This window comes from Lissotriton helveticus, chromosome 9 (genome assembly GCF_964261635.1).
Source record: "Lissotriton helveticus chromosome 9, aLisHel1.1, whole genome shotgun sequence".
NCBI lineage: Eukaryota > Metazoa > Chordata > Amphibia > Caudata > Salamandridae > Lissotriton > Lissotriton helveticus.
This window is the reverse complement of record NC_136070.1, coordinates 18,096,786-18,115,341: the sequence shown is the minus strand read 5'-3', so window position 1 is coordinate 18,115,341 and position 18,556 is coordinate 18,096,786. Positions and strand designations below refer to the sequence as shown.

The following is an 18,556-nucleotide window of genomic DNA, read 5'->3' as shown; positions in this document are numbered from 1 at the left end:
GATAGGGAGTTGCTGGCTATCGGAGTCTGCCTCGGATGGTTGAATGGGCTCCAGAGTCTGTTTGGGCCTCAAAGTCACTTTGAAAGTTTACGCTCGTTTATGCTACAAAGTCGTTTTTCCACGTCAACGCTCGCTCCGGGTCTGAAGTCATTTGACGCTGATGCTGGTTTCGGCTCAAAAATGTCCTTCAATGCTAACCTGCTGGTGGGCACCAAAGATTTTGTTGGCGTTGAGGGAGGCTAGGTCTTGTGCGGCTCTGAAGCCTTATATAGGAGCCAGCCATGGCTGGAGTGCAGTGGCAGCCTGGGAGGCTGTGACTACGAATGAGGGCTGGAAGCCCTGCTCCTGGAGGGGTGGTGAGTCCCTGGTGGTATTCACAGAGACATATTAAGCCAATGTTGACTGCAGGTCTGGGTTCTCAGAGTCTGGCAGTGACTCAGGGTCTTGGTTGAAAGCTGCTACTTGCCCGGTTTTCACATCATCCTCGACGTGCTCCCGGTTGATGTCCTCCCTGAAGATATCAGAGTTCTCCTCATCTCGCTGCTGTTCCACGGTGCACCGTGCGAGCCGACAGTCACAATGGTTATGGATGTTCATCTTTGACCAGAACGGGAGGCAAGCAGAGCCAGAAGGTCTTGTTAATGTACAAGGAAAGACACACATTGCAGATGGGGGGCTGGTCTGTCCACAAATAATTTGAATGGCACTGTGGACAGTATCTGAAAAAGGTTTTTTCCGATAAGACAAGACCATTTGTGAACACGAGACTTGTGGAAAAGGGCCCGACCAGGGTCGAGTCTCAGCACAGGCAAGAGGATCACCTTCAACACTGATGTGCAGTGGTGGACCACAATATTGAGAATAACGGGTGTCTGATTATTCGAAGAGTATTGGAAATAGAGAACTCGAGAGGCCCCGGCAAAGATCATCACGTGGCGTTGACTCAGAGTCCAGGCGTAGCACGTCAGAACCCGCCGGCAGAAAAAGAAAAAATTTAACCATGGAGTCGATGTCCATGCGCACTGCCAACTAAGGGGGGAGTCACTAAACCTCGTGACACGAAAGACTTCTTCTAGCACAAAAGTTGTACACGTCGAAGCCCAACATCAGATGGCAGGAGTATGCAGAGCAACACATGTCACGATCATTGCGCTCACTGCATGTGCACGCTTGGCCAACACTTAACGTGTCTGGAACTTCCAAGGTTTGCTGAACACTGGATCTTGATGCAAGACTTTTCAGAAGCTGCTCCAAAACCTTGGAACTCCCCACCACTCCCTAGTAGGTAGGCAGCTACTATCAGCATCCTCAAGGCTGAACGTAAAATCTTCCTGCCTCTGACAGTCTCTTAAAAAATTAGAGATTTCCTGGATAACTATCAATACTGCACTTTTTCTTTTGGACTTCAACACGCATAGGAACATTCAATGCCTCGCATTGCTTACACTTTATATGCAGATATTGTTTTTCCTGGACAGCAATGTCAACCACACTCTGACCAAAAGGTTTTTTTCACAAACAAGATGTAGAAAAAGCCCAAATCATAGGCAATGGCAGAACCTCTTAAGCAAAACACTCTCTCTATGCAGCCTTGGACACCCTCTAAGAAAGATATAAACTGCCAGTGTGGCTCTCGGATCCCACAATGGCAGGGATCAAACCCTTCCTCAAAGAGAGAAAGCATGGAGCAAACCTGATCAACTGATCTCCGATTCATTCCTTTCCCGGCAATATTCACCAGGCTTCCTCTGGAGCCTTCTATTTTACCTCCCAAGCATCTTATACCTCCTAGGAAAGCAAAAAGCAAGAGCACAGACTAAAGCTAAACAAGCTAACGTCCAATTCTGCCCATTCCCTGCAGTGTTTACCAAGGTTCCTTCAGACCTCTCTATCTTGCCTCTAAAGCATCATAAGCAACTTTAGAAACCTCAACCTGTTTTCTTCTCCTGTGCTAGTTATGTGCAGACGTTCTGAGGATAACAAAAAACCTTGCTAGTACAACTAAGTCATCAACCAATCCTTCTTTACTCCAGGAACATAAACACGTTCATCCACACAGACATGCAACTTTCCTGTTGTTCAACAGGCAGCCCTCAGGTCAGAGAAAAACCTAGGACTGCCCCTCCCCTGGAAACAAATACATTTGTGGAGTGCCTGAAAAAGCATGGAAATAAACACAACAATGAGGAACAGTAATCAGTCAATATCTCCATGTGTAAGCTGCTTAGGTGGGCCACATTATGAACTCACAATCCACAAGTCGCTGTGGCACAATTATAAAGGGTTCCTGTATTTTGCACAGTTACGCATCACATGAGGACAGTTTTGCTGAATTATATTAAGTTCTCAGAGAGACATGCCTGGTTTTCAACTCACAGAAGAGATGAACATTAAGAAGGAATTACAGCAGGCTAAATGCTCCCAGCCACAAAAATATACTTAAAGTATGACGGCTGGACAGGAGATGCTCTTGTGAATCCTTACCCAGGTCATCTGGTGTCTGCAGGACCGAGGTCTGCAGTTTCTCCTCCAGCTGGAAATCCCTCTGGCCCAAGTGATCGGCACTGAGGGTGGCTGGCGAGGCGCTGTGAGATCTGGAGCCAGTGGCAGAAAGCGCTGGAGAGCCACTTTCAGAGCCTGGAATAAACAACAAGAAGAAAGATGATTGAGAGCTCAGTACAGCACTGACTTCTACTGCACAAAGGACACCCAAACACAGACACCAGGGCAAGCAGACAGTGGTATGGTGCATTACAGATGTGCGCAGAGTTCTGGGAGTGTACGAAAGATGTGGAGGACACAAGTGAGTCTAGAAATATCACAGTTGATAAAGATTCTGGGGTTGACCCAGAATATCTGGACGGCCAGGCCCATAACGAGCAGTCAAGGGACATGTTCACTATTTAGACTCCCAGACGAGGGAAAATTGCTCCAAACGACACTATGTTTAGGCAGGCGGTCAGATGACGGTTCCGGTAGGCAAGAAACATTTTTGACCCCTAGCAAGTGAAAAGGACCTAGAGCCCTCACTAGGCAATGAACACTAACCTTGCCTAGGGCTGAAGGCACGCAATGGGAGGTTCAGGGACCAACAACCAATCTTTGATACCTTGGAAGGCAATGAAGTATTTCACAAAATATGCAACATAGGACCCATTAGATGATAAATGTTTCTAGGCCCCTGACGGTAATATAGGATTCATCAGTTTGCTGATGGAGCAAGTGAGATGGTCTAATGCACTTAGGCAACACCCAATAACAAAAGCTTAACTGCTCCCTTTTTACTGGGACCTGCTAGTAAATTTCCTTTCTGCAGAAACAGTCAGGCTACCAGACTAGAGGGGAGTTGGGCTAAGTGTAGCTCATCAGAAGACAGGTGCTCAAACTGAGCAGCTACTGGGCTGGGTGGTGGATTCTCTTCACCTTCAGGTCCAGGAGGCCCAATCACAGGGGGAGCAAGATGGCATTCTTCTGGTGCCAAATGTCAGTGGCAATGGCTATGAGGATGCGGATGACTCAAACCTGGGGCTTGGCCAAGATGGCGACCGGAACAGACGCAGCTCTGAGCTCTCTGCAAGGCCCGCTAAAATATCCTGCATTATCCTTACAGCACCCTTGTCTACCCATGCACAAATTACATCAACAGATACCATGGGAGCAAGTGGAACAAAATTACATGGCTCAGCCCAAAGGCCGGACAACTATCATTTAGTGACCGGTGCCTGTAATAGAAGTGGCCATGGCCTCACTGATGGAGGCACAGCTGGGAAGCCGAAGCGCCTTGACCACATGGAATGTGTGGTGACCGGTGCGTGGGGAGTGCCAGCGTGGCTCAGGACCGCAAGCCGTGACTGGAAGCCGAGCAGGAGCAGCCAGGCGGCCCGCATTCCTGCGCTGAACAGTCGGGCAGTAGCTGGGAAAGCACAGTTGCAGCAGATGGCGTGGATGGACTGGCCGCTGCCAATACCGACACAGACTTCACTCAAAGTGCCCAGCGGGAACCCCAGTATGCCCACACAAAAGGTGAGGAGGGAAACATGCAACCTGGGCCCGCAGTGTGCATGGGGTTTGGCGGTCGTGGATCTTCTGATTCCCCTCGGGTGCGCAAAAGGGGACAAGGTATGAAGTAGAATTGAGGGATTGGAAGGCATTGGCGACCTGCAATCCCGCATACAGCGAGCAGAGGCACTGACTGATGACCTGCTCACTGCAGCATTGGAGAGCATTAAAAATACTGTTCCTACCACTGGCACCACGTGTGCCCAGGCACTGGGAGTTGTGACTGATTGTGACATATGGGGGGGGGGGGTGCCCATACCATATAGTGACAATGGCCTAATCACGACTGAAAACGGGCCAGAGCGAGGGTAAATCCGACCCATGGGCGAGAGGGCTGCATGGCAGGAGATGCTCCACACTGTGCAAGAGCACTCAGCAGGAGCAATCGCTGCCCCCCCTCACTCTTTCTTCCTGGTGGGGGGTCCAGCATAGTGGATAGGTAGCTAACCATGCCTTATAAGCGCAAGTCATCGCCCAATCGACTGCCACCAGGTACACACTGTTGCATCGCCCCAGGAACAGAGTGACCCAGAACTGTCCTCGCAATAGCTGTGCCTTTTTGTTACGACAGGACAGGTACTGTGAGACAAATTGCAGTTTGTTCATGAGCTACATATCTATATGCAAGAATGGTGAAAACCAAAGAGGGAAACTGCCCAATACCGCGAAAAAATATATCATGGAACTTTATGCAACATCGACCCGGCAGCAAGTGGCCCGCTGAGTAACCTGGAATCCACTCTCAAAAAACGTTCCAAACCATTTGAAAAGATCCTGCCAGCAGTCCTGGATACAGGGGACTCACTAGAATCCAGGATAGAGGTGGTCAAGTTAGAGGTGAATCTACTCTGGACAGATCATTAAAAAATTAGTGGAATGAGCAGATGATTCAGAATCGTTCCTCAATTACATGCGGCGCACACTACAAGAGGTGCAATCTAAGCTCCAACTCCTGTGAACAGAAGTGACTCGATAACAGTCATTAGCAGAAGACACAGATGTCCCTTTGCGGAGAAACCATATACACCTCCTGGGTATACCTGAACGACCCGAGGGTCCCAACATTGAGCTGTTCCTTGAGAAATGGCTGTCTGAAATGGTGCGGGAGGGTCAACTTCCTAAGTTCTTCTACACTGAAATGGCACTTTTCATCCCAGAATGTTTGCCACCACCTTGATCGAATCCCCGGTCAGCAATTGCCACACTACTAAATTATAGAGACCAGGATCTTATCTTGCAGATCTTCAGATCTTCCATGTTTCTGCGAGGGTGTTACCATTACAGCCTATGCTGACTACAAAGCAGAAGTACAACTGCGCCGTAATTCCTACGTAGCTGAGAAGAGACAACTAGGCCTGAAATATGCTCTCCTCTTACCAGCTAAACTTAGGGTGGTAGATGGAGAAACAACTCTCTTCTTTCAATCCCCCAAGGAGGCATGGACAGGTCGACAACAAAATGAAGTACAGATGACCGTGGATGGTGACAAAGCAGCCCGCAGAGGAGAGCGCAATTGCCAGCGGGAAAGGAAAACTAGACTTCGTGCGAGCCGCAACATTTTGAAGTAACTGAACATGCACAAGTGGTAGCAAAAGTGCTACAACACAGTCGCAATCCCTTCGCTGTTCTGGGCTGGGGAGGCAGACATACGGCCCCATTTACTACGCAAGGGGTACGCTAATATGGATAGCCTCGGGGGTCCCACTACAGGTTGTCTCAAGCAAGTTGGATCTGGAGGGCCGTTAGGTTATCCGTGAGAGGCAGCTCGATGGAGACCCTCTGAAAGTAGAATCACTATATGCACCCAACTCGGAACACATTGGCTTTCTGAAGCTAATAACCCTAGTGCTACTATATGACATACTGAAGGGGATGGGGGGATGACTTTTTATGTTACAGACACAAACATGGACCGATCTACATCACCACTACGTGGAGCAACCTGCATCACAATATCACATTCCTTCCAATAATGGATATAGAATATGCAGATGTGGGATGTGTGAAGGGTAATAATTCCAACCCGTAGAAAATACTCCTATTCTCAGCTGCACCGAATGCACACAAGGTTGTACCTGTTTCTCTGCACCATCACGCTACACAAGACGATAGTCGAGATGGAATACCTAGCTCACACTATCTTGGACCACAATCCTCTTAAAATGACAATGCAGGCAGTGGGGTGAAAGTAGAGCACTCAGAAGTATTCCATGGTTCCATTTGGAGAGGGTAATGGGCTGAGCCCCTGACAGAAAAGAAAACACCAGTGCAGCAAGGTTCATGGTCTTTTTTCTCAGCAGAATGCATACATGCATGCATTTAGACCCAATGCGGGCTGGCAGCTCTCAGAATTAAGGTTCTCCGCCAAACTAGCAAAATATTTGAAATATTTAATTGTCGGGACCGCCATGCAGGACAAACTTAAACTGTCCTGATTCCCATAAATAAGTAGCACCAGTGCACACTGGCAACCCGCGGCTCAAATCTGGTACTGCTGGGATGCATGTGTGGTCTTGGTACTAAAACCATTCAAAATTGTTGGTGGTGCTCCCACCTTCATTGCTGAGAGCTGCCCGAATAGGCTAAGTCTGTCATGCCTCTTATCTCCCTCACATCCTTAGATTCTGTCTTTTACTTCAGTCAGTCATAAGCTTTTATTCGATATGCAAGATATCTTATAAGCACATTTACAATACAATCATTACAGTGTACAAAAAAAACATTGCTTTAAGAAGTCAGTATAAGAACTCATTTAAAAAGGATAAAAGGACATGAAGTGCCCAATATAAATTAGCTAAAAAAAGGATTAAACCGCTACTGACAATCTCTTACATCGAATAAGCCAAAACTGTTTTAAAAATTTTGATATTCCACACACAATGGGGGGGGAAGTGTCCGTAGTTAGGATACGCAAGGCAACTAGGTGGCTACGTGTGCCCATATTTCGGAAGAGAGGTTTCAACCAAAAGCTCCTAGGCCTGGCATAGTCCGGGCATTCAAATAGGACATGCGCAATAGACTCAACCCTGTTCGGGCAACATGCACAATTTGGGGAAGAACGGGCCGCTGATGTCCAATTCGATACCACAGCACCTAGCGGGAGGGATCCAACTCTAAATTTAAAATAAAGGGCTCGGTCAAAGGGGAGGGTGATCAGGTCCAGGTAGGGTTCAAAGGCCACAATGTCTTTGATTTGTAGAAAGGAGACAGTGGACTTGCAGTGCTTCGAGTTTGTAATTAGGCGCTCCGCCGTCCATTTCCAGAAAAGCGCCTTGACAACTTCTTTTGGAGGGGCTGAACGTGATGACCAACAGTCCCCTAGTCCAATCTTCTCCAAGAGCTTTTTAGTTTCTCTTAACCATCTGATCTTAGCCCAAACCCCCAGACTCATTATTTCCCCCAGACCCTCAGCATAAGATTTTAGATCTTCACCCCTCCAGATTCGTGTCCATAGCAGGAGCAGGCGAAGCTGAGCCTGATCTTTGATGTTATTACAGCCCGTATCCAACAACACTGGTACAGATGGTGTGCTCAGTGGAATAGAGATAATGGATTTTAGTAGCTTGGTTTCCACTGTCGCTAGGGCATCCAAACGGCAGTGGCCCCACAGCTCTGCCCCATACAAGGCTGATGTCACTACTTTAGCCTTGTAGATGTCGATTACTGGGGTAAGCGATCTCCTAGGTGAGGCCCGGAACTCCCTCACGAGTGCTCCTCCTACTCTCCTATGGTTAAGGACCATTTTCTCGATGTGATTTGCCCAGGACATCCTATCCGTAATCCGAATGCCGAGGTAATCGAATTCGGCTACTTTCTCTAAGGCAACCGAGTTAAGTGTAGGTGGGCGGCCCAGTTTCCTAGGTGGATTTAAGACTAGGTATTTTGTTTTGGCCACATTTATTATTAAACCTTTTGCAGCACAAAACTCCTGGAAACGCGTTAGCAATTTCTGCAGGCCTTGGGGGGTCTTGGAGATCAGAAGCGTGTCGTCCGCAAAAAGCAAAGTGGGGATACGGACTCCTCCAAGACAGGGAGCGTCGGCTGGTTCTTTTTGAAGATGTTTTACCACCCCATTCACATATAGTGAAAATAGGGTGGGCGCCAAGACGCAGCCCTGTCTTACGCCCCTGGACACTGGTATCTTCTCAGTGAGCTCTCCGTTTTTACCCCAACGGACCTGCGCAAAGGTATGGTCATGGAGACTAATGAGGAGGGACAAGATGTAAGGAGGTAATCCCAGCTCATTGAGCACCCTCCAGAGCTCTTCCCGGGGGACTAGGTCAAAGGCAGTCTTCAGGTCTATAAAGGCCAAATAAAGACTACCCTTGCCTAGTTCCACAACCTTCCACCCCAGCAGTGCCAACCTAAACACCTGCTCTATTGTCCCCATACCAGCCCGAAAACCTGCCTGAAAGTCCGATAGGATTTTATTTTCCTCCACCCAGTGTAGGATCCTTCCAAGGATAGCTTTACCAGCTATCTTTTGGGTGGAGTCTATCAGACTTATGGGGCGGTAGTTCCCCGGGGTTTCCCTACACCCTTTTTTGTAAATCGGGACCACCACCGCCCCTTTCCAGGATTCTGGCACTGCCCCTCCCATCATGATGTCGTTTAGGAGAGCGGCAATGACCCTTCCCCATTTCGCCGGGTATGCCTTCATAAGATCCCCCGGAAGGCCGTCTGGGCCCGGTGCCTTACGAGGCGCTACCCATCCTATGACTCCCTCAATCTCTAGGGGAGTGAAGAGATCATAGGCATGAGGTTCTAATGCTAGTGTAAGCTCCCTCCCAACATTTAGTTCCCCATCTGGGGGGAGGTATAGGGACCCGAAGTGTTTTACCCAGTTTTGAGGCGGGATGTTGCAGGGTCTCACAGATGCATCGGGTTTATTCCGTGTGCCTATGAGATTCCAAAAGGCCCTAGAATCCCTAACTTTACTAGCCTGGAGCAGGTCTTCCCAGAATTTGTCTTCCCACTCCTGCCTAGCAAATTTAAGGGATTTATTATAGGCCTTCCTTGTTTCCTGTATCTCACCTCGGGATTTGTGCTTAACTGCCTCAACTAACTTTGCCTTGTGAACCCTACATGTTTGGGTATACCAACCATCAACAGGTTTTCTAGATTCTTTGTTGCCCAAGTTGTTGGGATGAGAGGTAAACACACTAGATAAGGCTTCTACCCAAGAGACAAAGAGCCCACTCACTCTACCCACCCCTTCTGGGGAGGTTCTGAGGTTTGTTACCGCATGATTTAAGAGGGTTTGAATTTCCCCTACCTTTCCCTCGGAGAGAACCAATTTCGCCCATTTTATTCGTCTTCCACAGAGGGAGACTTCAGAATCATCCGGGGGTGCTGCTACCGGGTGAATGCTGTCCTTCCTTAAGGGGCGCCACCACTGGTCCATACTTAAAGAGAGTGAGTTTTGGTCACTTTCAGTCGTAGGGACCACCTGCATGTCCCTTGCATAAGACCATAGGCACACATCTATTAGAATATAATCTAACCTAGAGGTGTGTCCAGGCCTATTATACGTGTGGGCACCCCCCCTATCTGAGGTTGTCCTCCCATTTGCTGCCCTTAAGTTAAATTCAAGGCTCAGGGAGTATATCTGGAGCGCGACTTCTGTCCACCTTCTGATCGGTGGGATATCCAGTACCGGAATCCCCAACCTAATATCATCCTCATCTTGGTCGAGGGAAACGTCCGAGCCCAAGGGCTCGAACGTACAATTCATATCGCCCGCCACCATTATACGCGTCTTGTGAGGGGTGTTTTTTAGCAAGGTCTCGAGGAGAGATATTACAGAAGACTTTCTCCCACCCTTGGTTCCCCGGGCATAAATGTTGTATACATTTAAGACAATTCTTCCCCTTTGATCTATTAGGGTGATATTTTGTATGTCCGGGCAACCTGTGGGAAACTCCACTACTCTGCAGTCTAAGGAGGCTGCGACCCAAATGAGAAGGCCGCCCGAAGGTCGCCCTCTCCCTGATTCCGAGACTTGTGCAGGGGAGAAATAGGAGGAAAATCCCACCCTGTGAACCGGCACCAAGCTCCATGTCTCTTGGAAGAGGCACAGAGAGTGCTCATCAACCCATGCAGTGAATTCCGGTATGGCCAATTTTCTTGCAATCCCTGCGACATTCCAGCTGCAAACCTTAAAGGCTAGGTCCGTCACAGCTGGAGTGTCGCTAGGCGCTAGAATGCCCCTGTCTATGGTCCTCCTCAGGGATATCTGAGGTGAGCCGGGTCCTTGGGGGGTGGCTAAAGGGGCTACTATCCCACTTACAAGATTTGCATGGGTGGGTAATACTCCCAATGGCTCTACTCTACTCTCGATTGCCAGTCAGTTAGGCCCTGTTGCCCACAATTGGTTCTCCCTTGGGCCTCCCGTGACCCCAGCCCAATTTTGACCAGAAACAGGGGAACTTGAGTTTCCTCCAGTTAGAACAACACTTTGCCTGGGGTAAAAATAAGAAAGATCTACTACTTTAACCCCTGGAATCCCCATACTTTTAATAGGGGTACAGATCGAGGGCACTACTTTTGGGTCTTGAAAATTTATAATTATACAATCCCCCTCCTGGGTCTTTTTCCCCTGGCCTACCCACCCCACTCTGCGGACACCTAGAATAATACCATCCACACCTGGCGGGATTGGCCTGTTTGCCTTCAGCCAGTGGATACACTTGTTCTTAAGTGATTGGTGATTTTCCAACTGGCCTTCTTTTAAAGGGGGCACATTAACCATAACAACAACAAAAGGTTGACAGTCTGGTGGAAGGTTTACTGGAGGGATCCGTCGTACTAAATTTCTAGGGACCGGTAAGGTAGTGGATGGGGCAGTAGATTGGAATACAGATCTAGGGGCTTCCCCTGCCGCTACCCCGTTGAGTTTGTTACGTACGCCTAATTTTTGGGAACCTTCCGTTTTGCCACTAGCTATCTGTGGCTGTTTTTGTAGGAGAGGGTTAGGCTTATTTTTATCAGGCTCCAAGTGTGTTGATAATCCCTTGTCTTTTGGCCCTGCTTTGGGACGGGGGGGAGATTTAGGAGCTGGGATTAGTGAGCTGTTAGATACAACTTTGTTTAGACATAGTGGGGGTTTTGGATCTCTCTGGGATGGTAGCTCGTTCCCCTTTGTGCCCATGTCCTTGTTTACACTCACTCTGGTTAGTTGTTTAAAAGTAGTTTTGAGTGAGTGGAACCCGTCAAGGGTTGATTGCTCTAATTTATCTATCCGCTCCCCTAAACCCTTGACCTGTGTTAGTAGCGGTTTCAAGAGACTGTATACTTTCTCGAGGATATGTTCAGCTGCTACTGGGTCAGTGAGGTTAGGAACCTTAGCAGTGTTAGCGTCTGTGTATAGCCCCTTGGAGGAGGTCAGAGCATCCCCTTCTGTGTCAGCTTCATTCACTATAGACCTACCCCTTATGTTTCTCATCCCAGATCCAGAAGACTTTCTTGCTCTTTGATAAAGAGCAGCCTGTCTCACTAGCCTACCCTTTTTACGTTTTCGTGATTTTTTACTTCCGGGCCTATTCTCCTGACTAGTCTCAGGAGCTTGGCTATTGGGGGAAACCCTAACTGACTCCCCTTCTGATATAACTAAGGAGGTGGTGAGCGATTTTGAGGGCAAAGGATCACTGGTGGCTTCGTGTGGAGGATTTGGTGATGATGGTGGGGACAGTTTACTAAGTCCACCTTCTTCCTCAGTAACTATAGGTATAAGTTCGGCCAGATTTTCCAGCCTATCTATATTTTGCTCTATACCAGCCAACGGGGGGGGGTCTGAGGAAACGCCAGGCACACTAGGTGGGGGAACAAATTGAACCCGGACACTGGCCGGTGTAAGTGACTGGGCAGCAACCCCCAGGGATGAACGTCTTGAGGGGAGGTAGACCTCTGATAAACGCCGCTCAGACATAGCGATCTCCTTTTCAATCACCGCCGCCACCCTGGTGATGAAACGGTCCATAGTTCCTATAACAGGGCTCGCGGCATTTGACCCCCTTTCACCTTCACTCCTAATAAGCTTTCCGGAGCGGGTAGACATGATTGCGGGGAACAGCACGAGGACTCAACTGGGCGAATGTACTCACTGCTGGTGGAGAGGAAAGGGACGTGGCCCAGCCCAGCCTTGACAGCCCCTGACTGCCACAGACTGCCCGCCCTTTGCTCGGGCTTCGCTCGGCGTCCCGCTCGCGTCCCGCGGAACGCCAGACAGAGCGTGAAATAGAAGAGTGTTGCAGGCGGGGGGCGTGGCTGGTGGTGGGCGCGTCCGCTAGCGCACCTGTGCGAGCAGGGACTTCTGGATCTTCGAGTCCCTGCTAGAGCGGCAACGCCAACGCCAGGAAACCGCCTCCACCCTCTGTGAGCCGCGAAGCGGCACGCGCACAAGAGTCGGTCCCAGGGTCAACGGGACGTGCTGGAGCTCAACAAATACACCAACAACACCAAAATGCAGCTTTCAGGTGGGTCCCAGGAAGCAGAGGAGGCACACGCCTTTTCAGATGACCAGGCGGGGGGCGTGGCTGGTGGTGGGCGCGTCCGCTAGCGCACCTGTGCGAGCAGGGACTCCTGGATCTTCGAGTCCCTGCTAGAGCGGCAACGCCAACGCCAGGAAACAGCCTCCACCCTCTGTGAGCCGCGAAGCGGCACCCGTGGAGCGGGTGCGGCGAGGGGTGGCGGCAGGCGCACAAGAGTCGGTCCCAGGGTCAACGGGACGTGCTGGAGCTCAACAAACACACCAACAACACCAAAATGCAGCATTCAGGTGGGTCTTTTACTTGTTCTACCTCTCTCTTGTTTGCTTTCTGTCTTATCATGATGGATTCACACTTACGCATGATCGTTTAGTTGCCCGCTCACTCAGACCCTGAGTAGCATAGGGCAGCTAATGCGCTTTCATGTGCAAATTTCCATTTGTTCTTGATCTGGGTTTACAGCTCTGGTTCAAAGTGTGCGAGACATGTGTAAGGGTGTTCGTGAATGTGAGGGTGTGAGTGGCATGTGTGAGAGTGGCGTGTGTGAGAGTGGCGTGTGTGAGAGTGGCGTGTGTGAGAGTGGCGTGTGTGAGAGTGGCGTGTGTGAGAGTGGCGTGTGTGAGAGTGGCGTGTGTGAGAGTGGCGTGTGTGAGAGTGGCGTGTGTGAGAGTGGCGTGTGTGAGAGTGGCGTGTGTGAGAGTGGCGTGTGTGAGAGTGGCGGGTGTGAGAGTGGCGGGTGTGAGAGTGGTGGGTGTGTGTAAGGGTGTGTGTGTGTAAGGGGGTGTGTGTGTAAGGGTGTGTGTGTGTGTGTGTAAGGGTGTGTGTGTGTGTGTAAGGGTGTGTGTGTGTGTGTAAGGGTGTGTGTGTGTGTGTGTGTGTGTGTGTGTAAGGGTGTGTGTGTGTGTAAGGGTGTGTGTGTGTGTAAGGGTGTGTGTGTGTGTAAGGGTGTGTGTGTGTAAGCGTGTGTGTGTGTGTGTGTGTAAGAGTGTGTGTGTGTGTGTAAGGGTGTGTGTGTGTGTGTAAGGGTGTGTGTGTGTGTGTAAGGGTGTGTGTGTGTGTAAGGGTGTGTGTGTGTAAGGGTGTGTGTGTGTAAGGGTGGTGTGTGTGTGTAAGGGTGTGTGTGTGTGTGTGTAAGGGTGTGTGTGTGTGTGTGTGTGTGTAAGGGGAGCGTAGAGCGTCGGCCCCGTGGTTTTCTCCCCAGTTGAGGATACAAAGACAGGAGTGTAAAAGGGCTGAGAGAGTTTGGAGGCGGGCCTATGACCCGATTGAAAAATTGAAATTTCGAGCAGTAGTAAAAGCCTATCATCAGTCAATCTGGGATGAAAAAAGGGCCTATTTTGAATGTCGCATCGATGAGGCTGATAATGTCTGCAAAGAAATTTTTAAAGTGGTTCAGGATTTTACTTCTCCTGCCGTTTGTACTCCTAGTCATACTCACACTGATTCTTGGATACAACAATTAGCCACCTTCTTTGTTAGTAAGATCACAACTATCCAAGCATCTCTCTCTCTCTCTCTCTTGCTCTCGACCGGATTTGAGCCATTTAACGCTATTATCTCTTGTGGAGGGTCAAGGCCCTTTCCTCTCTGAATTCCCTCACATGGATCTTAGTACATCTTTGGAGCTTTTGTCAGGTTTGAAATCTGGCTCTCCTTTAGATCCATGTCCGGCCAAATATTTGGGGAAAGTGGCATCTGCCTTAAATACCTTGGTAAACCCCCTGTTGAATTCTTCCTTGTCTACAGGGGAGGTGCCTCAGGCATGGAATCGCGCCATGATTCTACCACTGCTCAAGAAACCTTCCTTGGACCCCCTCATCCATGCCAATTACAGGCCAATCTCCCTTCTCCCTGCTCTAGCGAAAGTGGCCGAGAGATACGTGCACAGGACAATTTCCAGTTTCATCGAAGGAAACGACCTGTTGCACGCCTCGCAATCCGGTTTCCGTGCTAATTTTAGCACGGAGACGGCTTTGCTCGAGGTCACTGATGCCATCAGGGAAGTGCTCGACTCTGGGGGAAGGGCCATGTTAGTCATGCTTGACTTGTCGGCGGCATTCGACACCGTTCCTCACGAAGGCCTCCTTGTAAGACTCTGGGAATGTGGCCTTCGCGGAACGGTGTGGAATTGGCTTAAATCTTTTCTGGCCGACCGCCGACAAACGATCTGGGCGCCTCCTTTTTCCGCTGATATGGCTCCGCTAGAGGTGGGAGTCCCTCAGGGCTCCATCCTCAGCCCTATGCTTTTTAACATCTTTATGGCCCCTCTGGCGGTAGTCGCGGAATCTTTCGGCGCCCAGATCGTGTCATACGCTGATGACACCCAGCTCCTGTTTACATGCGACAGGGGCGGGTCATTCAATGGCATACAGATCAGGGAATGCCTTGGGGCGGTATTTGAGTGGTTTAGATGTCATGGCTTAAAATGCAACCCAGACAAGTCGGAGCTCCTCTTTTTTGGCTGCGCCCCTGAACCCAACTGGAAATCTTGGTGGCCACAAGATATGTTCCCCCCTGATAATGTGTCTTTTAAGGCCAAGAATTTGGGAGTGATAGTGGATTGTGAACTATCCTTTGGGCCTCACATCTTGTGTCTCTCAGGGAAATGCTTTGGCATTTTGCGGATGTTGAGGAAATTTCTTCCTTTACTATCACTCAACCATAGGAAAACAGTTGTCCAGGCTTTGATCGGGTCTCGACTGGACTACGCAAACGTTCTTTTTTTGGGTTTACCGAAATATCTTTTGATCCGTTTGCAAGTAGTCCAGAACTCGGCAGCCCGAGCCATCTTTGGACTCCAGAGGAGAGCTGGTGCCACTGTTCTACTGAACACCTTACACTGGCTACCTATCTCCAAGAGAATTCTTTTCAAAAGCCTGACCGTGGCCTTTAAAGCCTTACACGGCACTGGCCCCAAGTATATTGGGAAACGTCTTTCCCGGTATTTACCGAGCAGGACCCTGAGGTCATCTGGTCTGTCCATGATGACAGTCCCTGCAATTCGACGTGCAAGAATGGGAGGTCGGTCTTTTCGCCATTTAGCACCACTGGCCTGGAACGATTTGCCATTGTCCCTGAGACAGGCTCCTTGTCTTCTTGTTTTCAGGAAGAACCTGAAAACATGGCTCTTTACGAAATAGATTTCTTTTTCTTTTGCCTCTGCTTCTGCTGTTGTGTGGTTGTTTTTATTTGCTGATATTCTTCGCCAAAGCGCCGGGATGCTCCTTGGAGTAGCCGTGCGCTATAGAAGAAATAAATTAACATAACATAACATAACAAGGGTGTGTGTGTAAGGGTGTGTGTGTGTGTAAGGGTGTGTGTGTGTGTGGGTGTAAGGGTGTTTGTGTGTGCAAGGGTGTGTGTGTGTGTGCAAGGGTGAGTGTGTGCAAGGGTGAGTGTGTGCAAGGGTGAGTGTGTGCAAGGGTGTGTGTGCGCAAGGGTGTGTGTGCGCAAGGGTGTGTGTGCAAGGGTGTGAGAGTGATTGTGGGTGGGTGAGGGTATGTGAGGGGTCTGTGTGTAAGGGGTGTGTGTGTGAGGGTTGTGTGTGTGTGTGTGTTTGTGAAAGGGGTGTGTGTAGGAGGATTTATTTTTGCAGTGACATCACAATCTATGAGCCCCATTTGCAAGCCCAGTATGTTTTTGGTGGATCTATAGGTGTTGAAATTGTACCGGTGAAGACTGCTGCCTCGGCAGACAAGGGCTGCTGGTTCAAGCTGCTGGTCTCAGAATCAATATGGAGGAGGGTTAGACTAGCAACTTCTTGTTCCTCGCCAGTGAGCGAGTATCCCGACCCGCCATCCATCTCGGTGGAGAAGGGCACATGCCCGTCAGTGCCGAAGCCAAAATCTGAAAGGAAAATGAAACACAGTTAGTTTCACTGAACGAGTCAAAAAGGCCCACTCAATCATTACTGGTTTGTAAAAGTCTTAAAAATAAAAATAAAGATTTAAAAATATAGCTAAGGTCAGGCACAAGGGTAACTCCCATACGGTTACTCCTCGAGTCTCCCTTTGTTTGTATGCCTGGGGTGAGACCTTTCCTTTCTCTGCGGTCACCCGAGTCGATGCCTCAGCACTGGGTGTGGAACCCCATCCAACATACACCTTATTCACCCTTTTACCCTTGTGTGCCTCATTTTCATTGTTTCTTTCACGCATCTGATATGTTCTAAGCTTCTAAATCTCATAGGCTGCGCAGCCGACTAAAACAATGAAGTGGACGGGTTACAAAGACTACTGTATTATATGCATCAGTCTACAGACTGGAGTTTATAACATTTTACTTTTCGTGCCAGGTGAACTGTGGCACGTGGATCTAAAACGATATCAAGGTTGAAGAAGGAATAAGTTGCCCTGTAAGCATCCGTTCTTGGCATGTAGTGCTGCAAATTCACATGCTGTGCATACTCCTGCCATCTAGTGTTGAACCTGGATGTGTGCAAGTTGTTTTTCTTCCAAGAAGTCTTTTGAGTCACAAGGTAAGGTGACTCCTCCTCTTGCTGATAATGCACTCGGACATCGACTCCACTGTTAGATTGTTGATCAGCACGCGGGTGATAATTGAGTGTAAAGTAAGCATCAGTAAAGAGATGTCCATGCATATGAAAGTATAGACAGGAACTGAAACGACCATAGATGTAAGGGCGGGAAGGTGGGCGCATGTGAATCTACATACCAAGAACAGACGCTTACAGGGCAAGTGACAATCCGTTTGAGGCATGTGTGGCTGCTGATACACAAGTGTTGCATAGACTGTATAGCAGTGCCCTCCAAAAGCAGTGGTTAACCGGTGGGCATTGCAGTTGTTTGAGAAGGTGTACATAGCACCGCCTGTCCTACATTAGCTTGTTGTTGTGCTAGAACATCCGCACAATAGTGCTTAGTGAAAGTGTGTGGTGTAGACCAAGTGGCGGCTGTACAAATGGAGCCGCCTCAGAGTACGGGCGGTGTTCCTTCCTGGCATGAAGCCAGATTGATCAGGGCAAACAAGAGCCGTAATTAACTGCATTAAGTGGGAAGCCAGAACTTTAGCCAATACTTTGACTTTGGCATTTAGCGGTGAGATTGGCCTATAGGAGGCACAATCCTCAGATGGTTTCCCATCTTTGTGGATGACCACTATATTGACAAGCCATTGATCTGTGGGGAGGGAGCCCGAGTCGCAACTTTCCTTGTACATATTAAACAGATAGGGGGCAATCTTTACGGCGGTTAGCTTATAAAGTTCAATGGGGATCCCGTTGGGGCCCTCTGCTTTCCCCGGGTTCAACTTGCGGATTTCCCGCACTATTTTTTCTTCAGTGAGCTCGTCCTCCAACAGTGAAACGAAGACAACCAACACACTGAAACCTCACCAACCACCCCCGACACCCGGAAACCAGCGATTGATGACTGGACAGCCCTCACCACCGAAGACACACTGAAGACAATGAAGTCAATCCACTCAGGGGCCCCCACGGACCCCTGCCCCCACCACATCTTCAACAGAGCCGCTGACACCATCGCACCCATACTCCGCCACACCATCAACCGCTCCCTGGCGACCGCCTTTTTCCCCGACGACTGGAAACACGCCGAGGTCAACCCCCTCCTAAAGAAACCCTCAGCGGACCCCACCGACCTCAAAAACTACAGACCCATCTCCCTGCTCCCTTTCCCAGCAAAAGTCATCGAGAAAGCCATCAACAGCCATCTCGCCACATTCATTGAAGAACACAACATCCTAGACTCCTCCCAATCCGGCTTCAGAAAAAAACACAGTACGGAAACCGCCCTCCTCGCCGCAACAGACAACATCCGTTCCCTACTGGACAAAGGAGAAACAGCAGCCCTCATCCTCCTAGACCTATCAGCAGCGTTCAACAGTCTCTCACCGCACCCTAATACGCAGACTCTACGACGCAGGAATCCAGGACAAGGCCCTCGACTGGATCTGCTCCTTCCTCTCCGGCAGGACGCAACGGGTCAGACTCCCCCCTTTCCTCTCAGACTCCACACCTACCACCTGCGGAG

The 18,556-nt window shown here is 49.5% G+C and overlaps 1 protein-coding gene across 4 annotated transcripts in view; it reads right to left on the bottom strand.

The window, feature by feature from the left end:
• Positions 1-18,556, bottom strand: part of RALGAPA1 (Ral GTPase activating protein catalytic subunit alpha 1) — a 575,362-nt gene that overhangs the window by 281,685 nt on the left and 275,121 nt on the right. For all 4 annotated transcript variants that reach the window (XM_078659361.1, XM_078659359.1, XM_078659360.1 and 1 more), the window contains 2 exons: positions 16,215-16,391; positions 2,485-2,637 (listed from right to left, as the gene is read on the bottom strand). In XM_078659361.1, the coding sequence (XP_078515487.1) occupies positions 2,485-2,637; positions 16,215-16,391 (330 nt within the window). The remainder of the gene's footprint in view (positions 1-2,484; positions 2,638-16,214; positions 16,392-18,556) is intronic.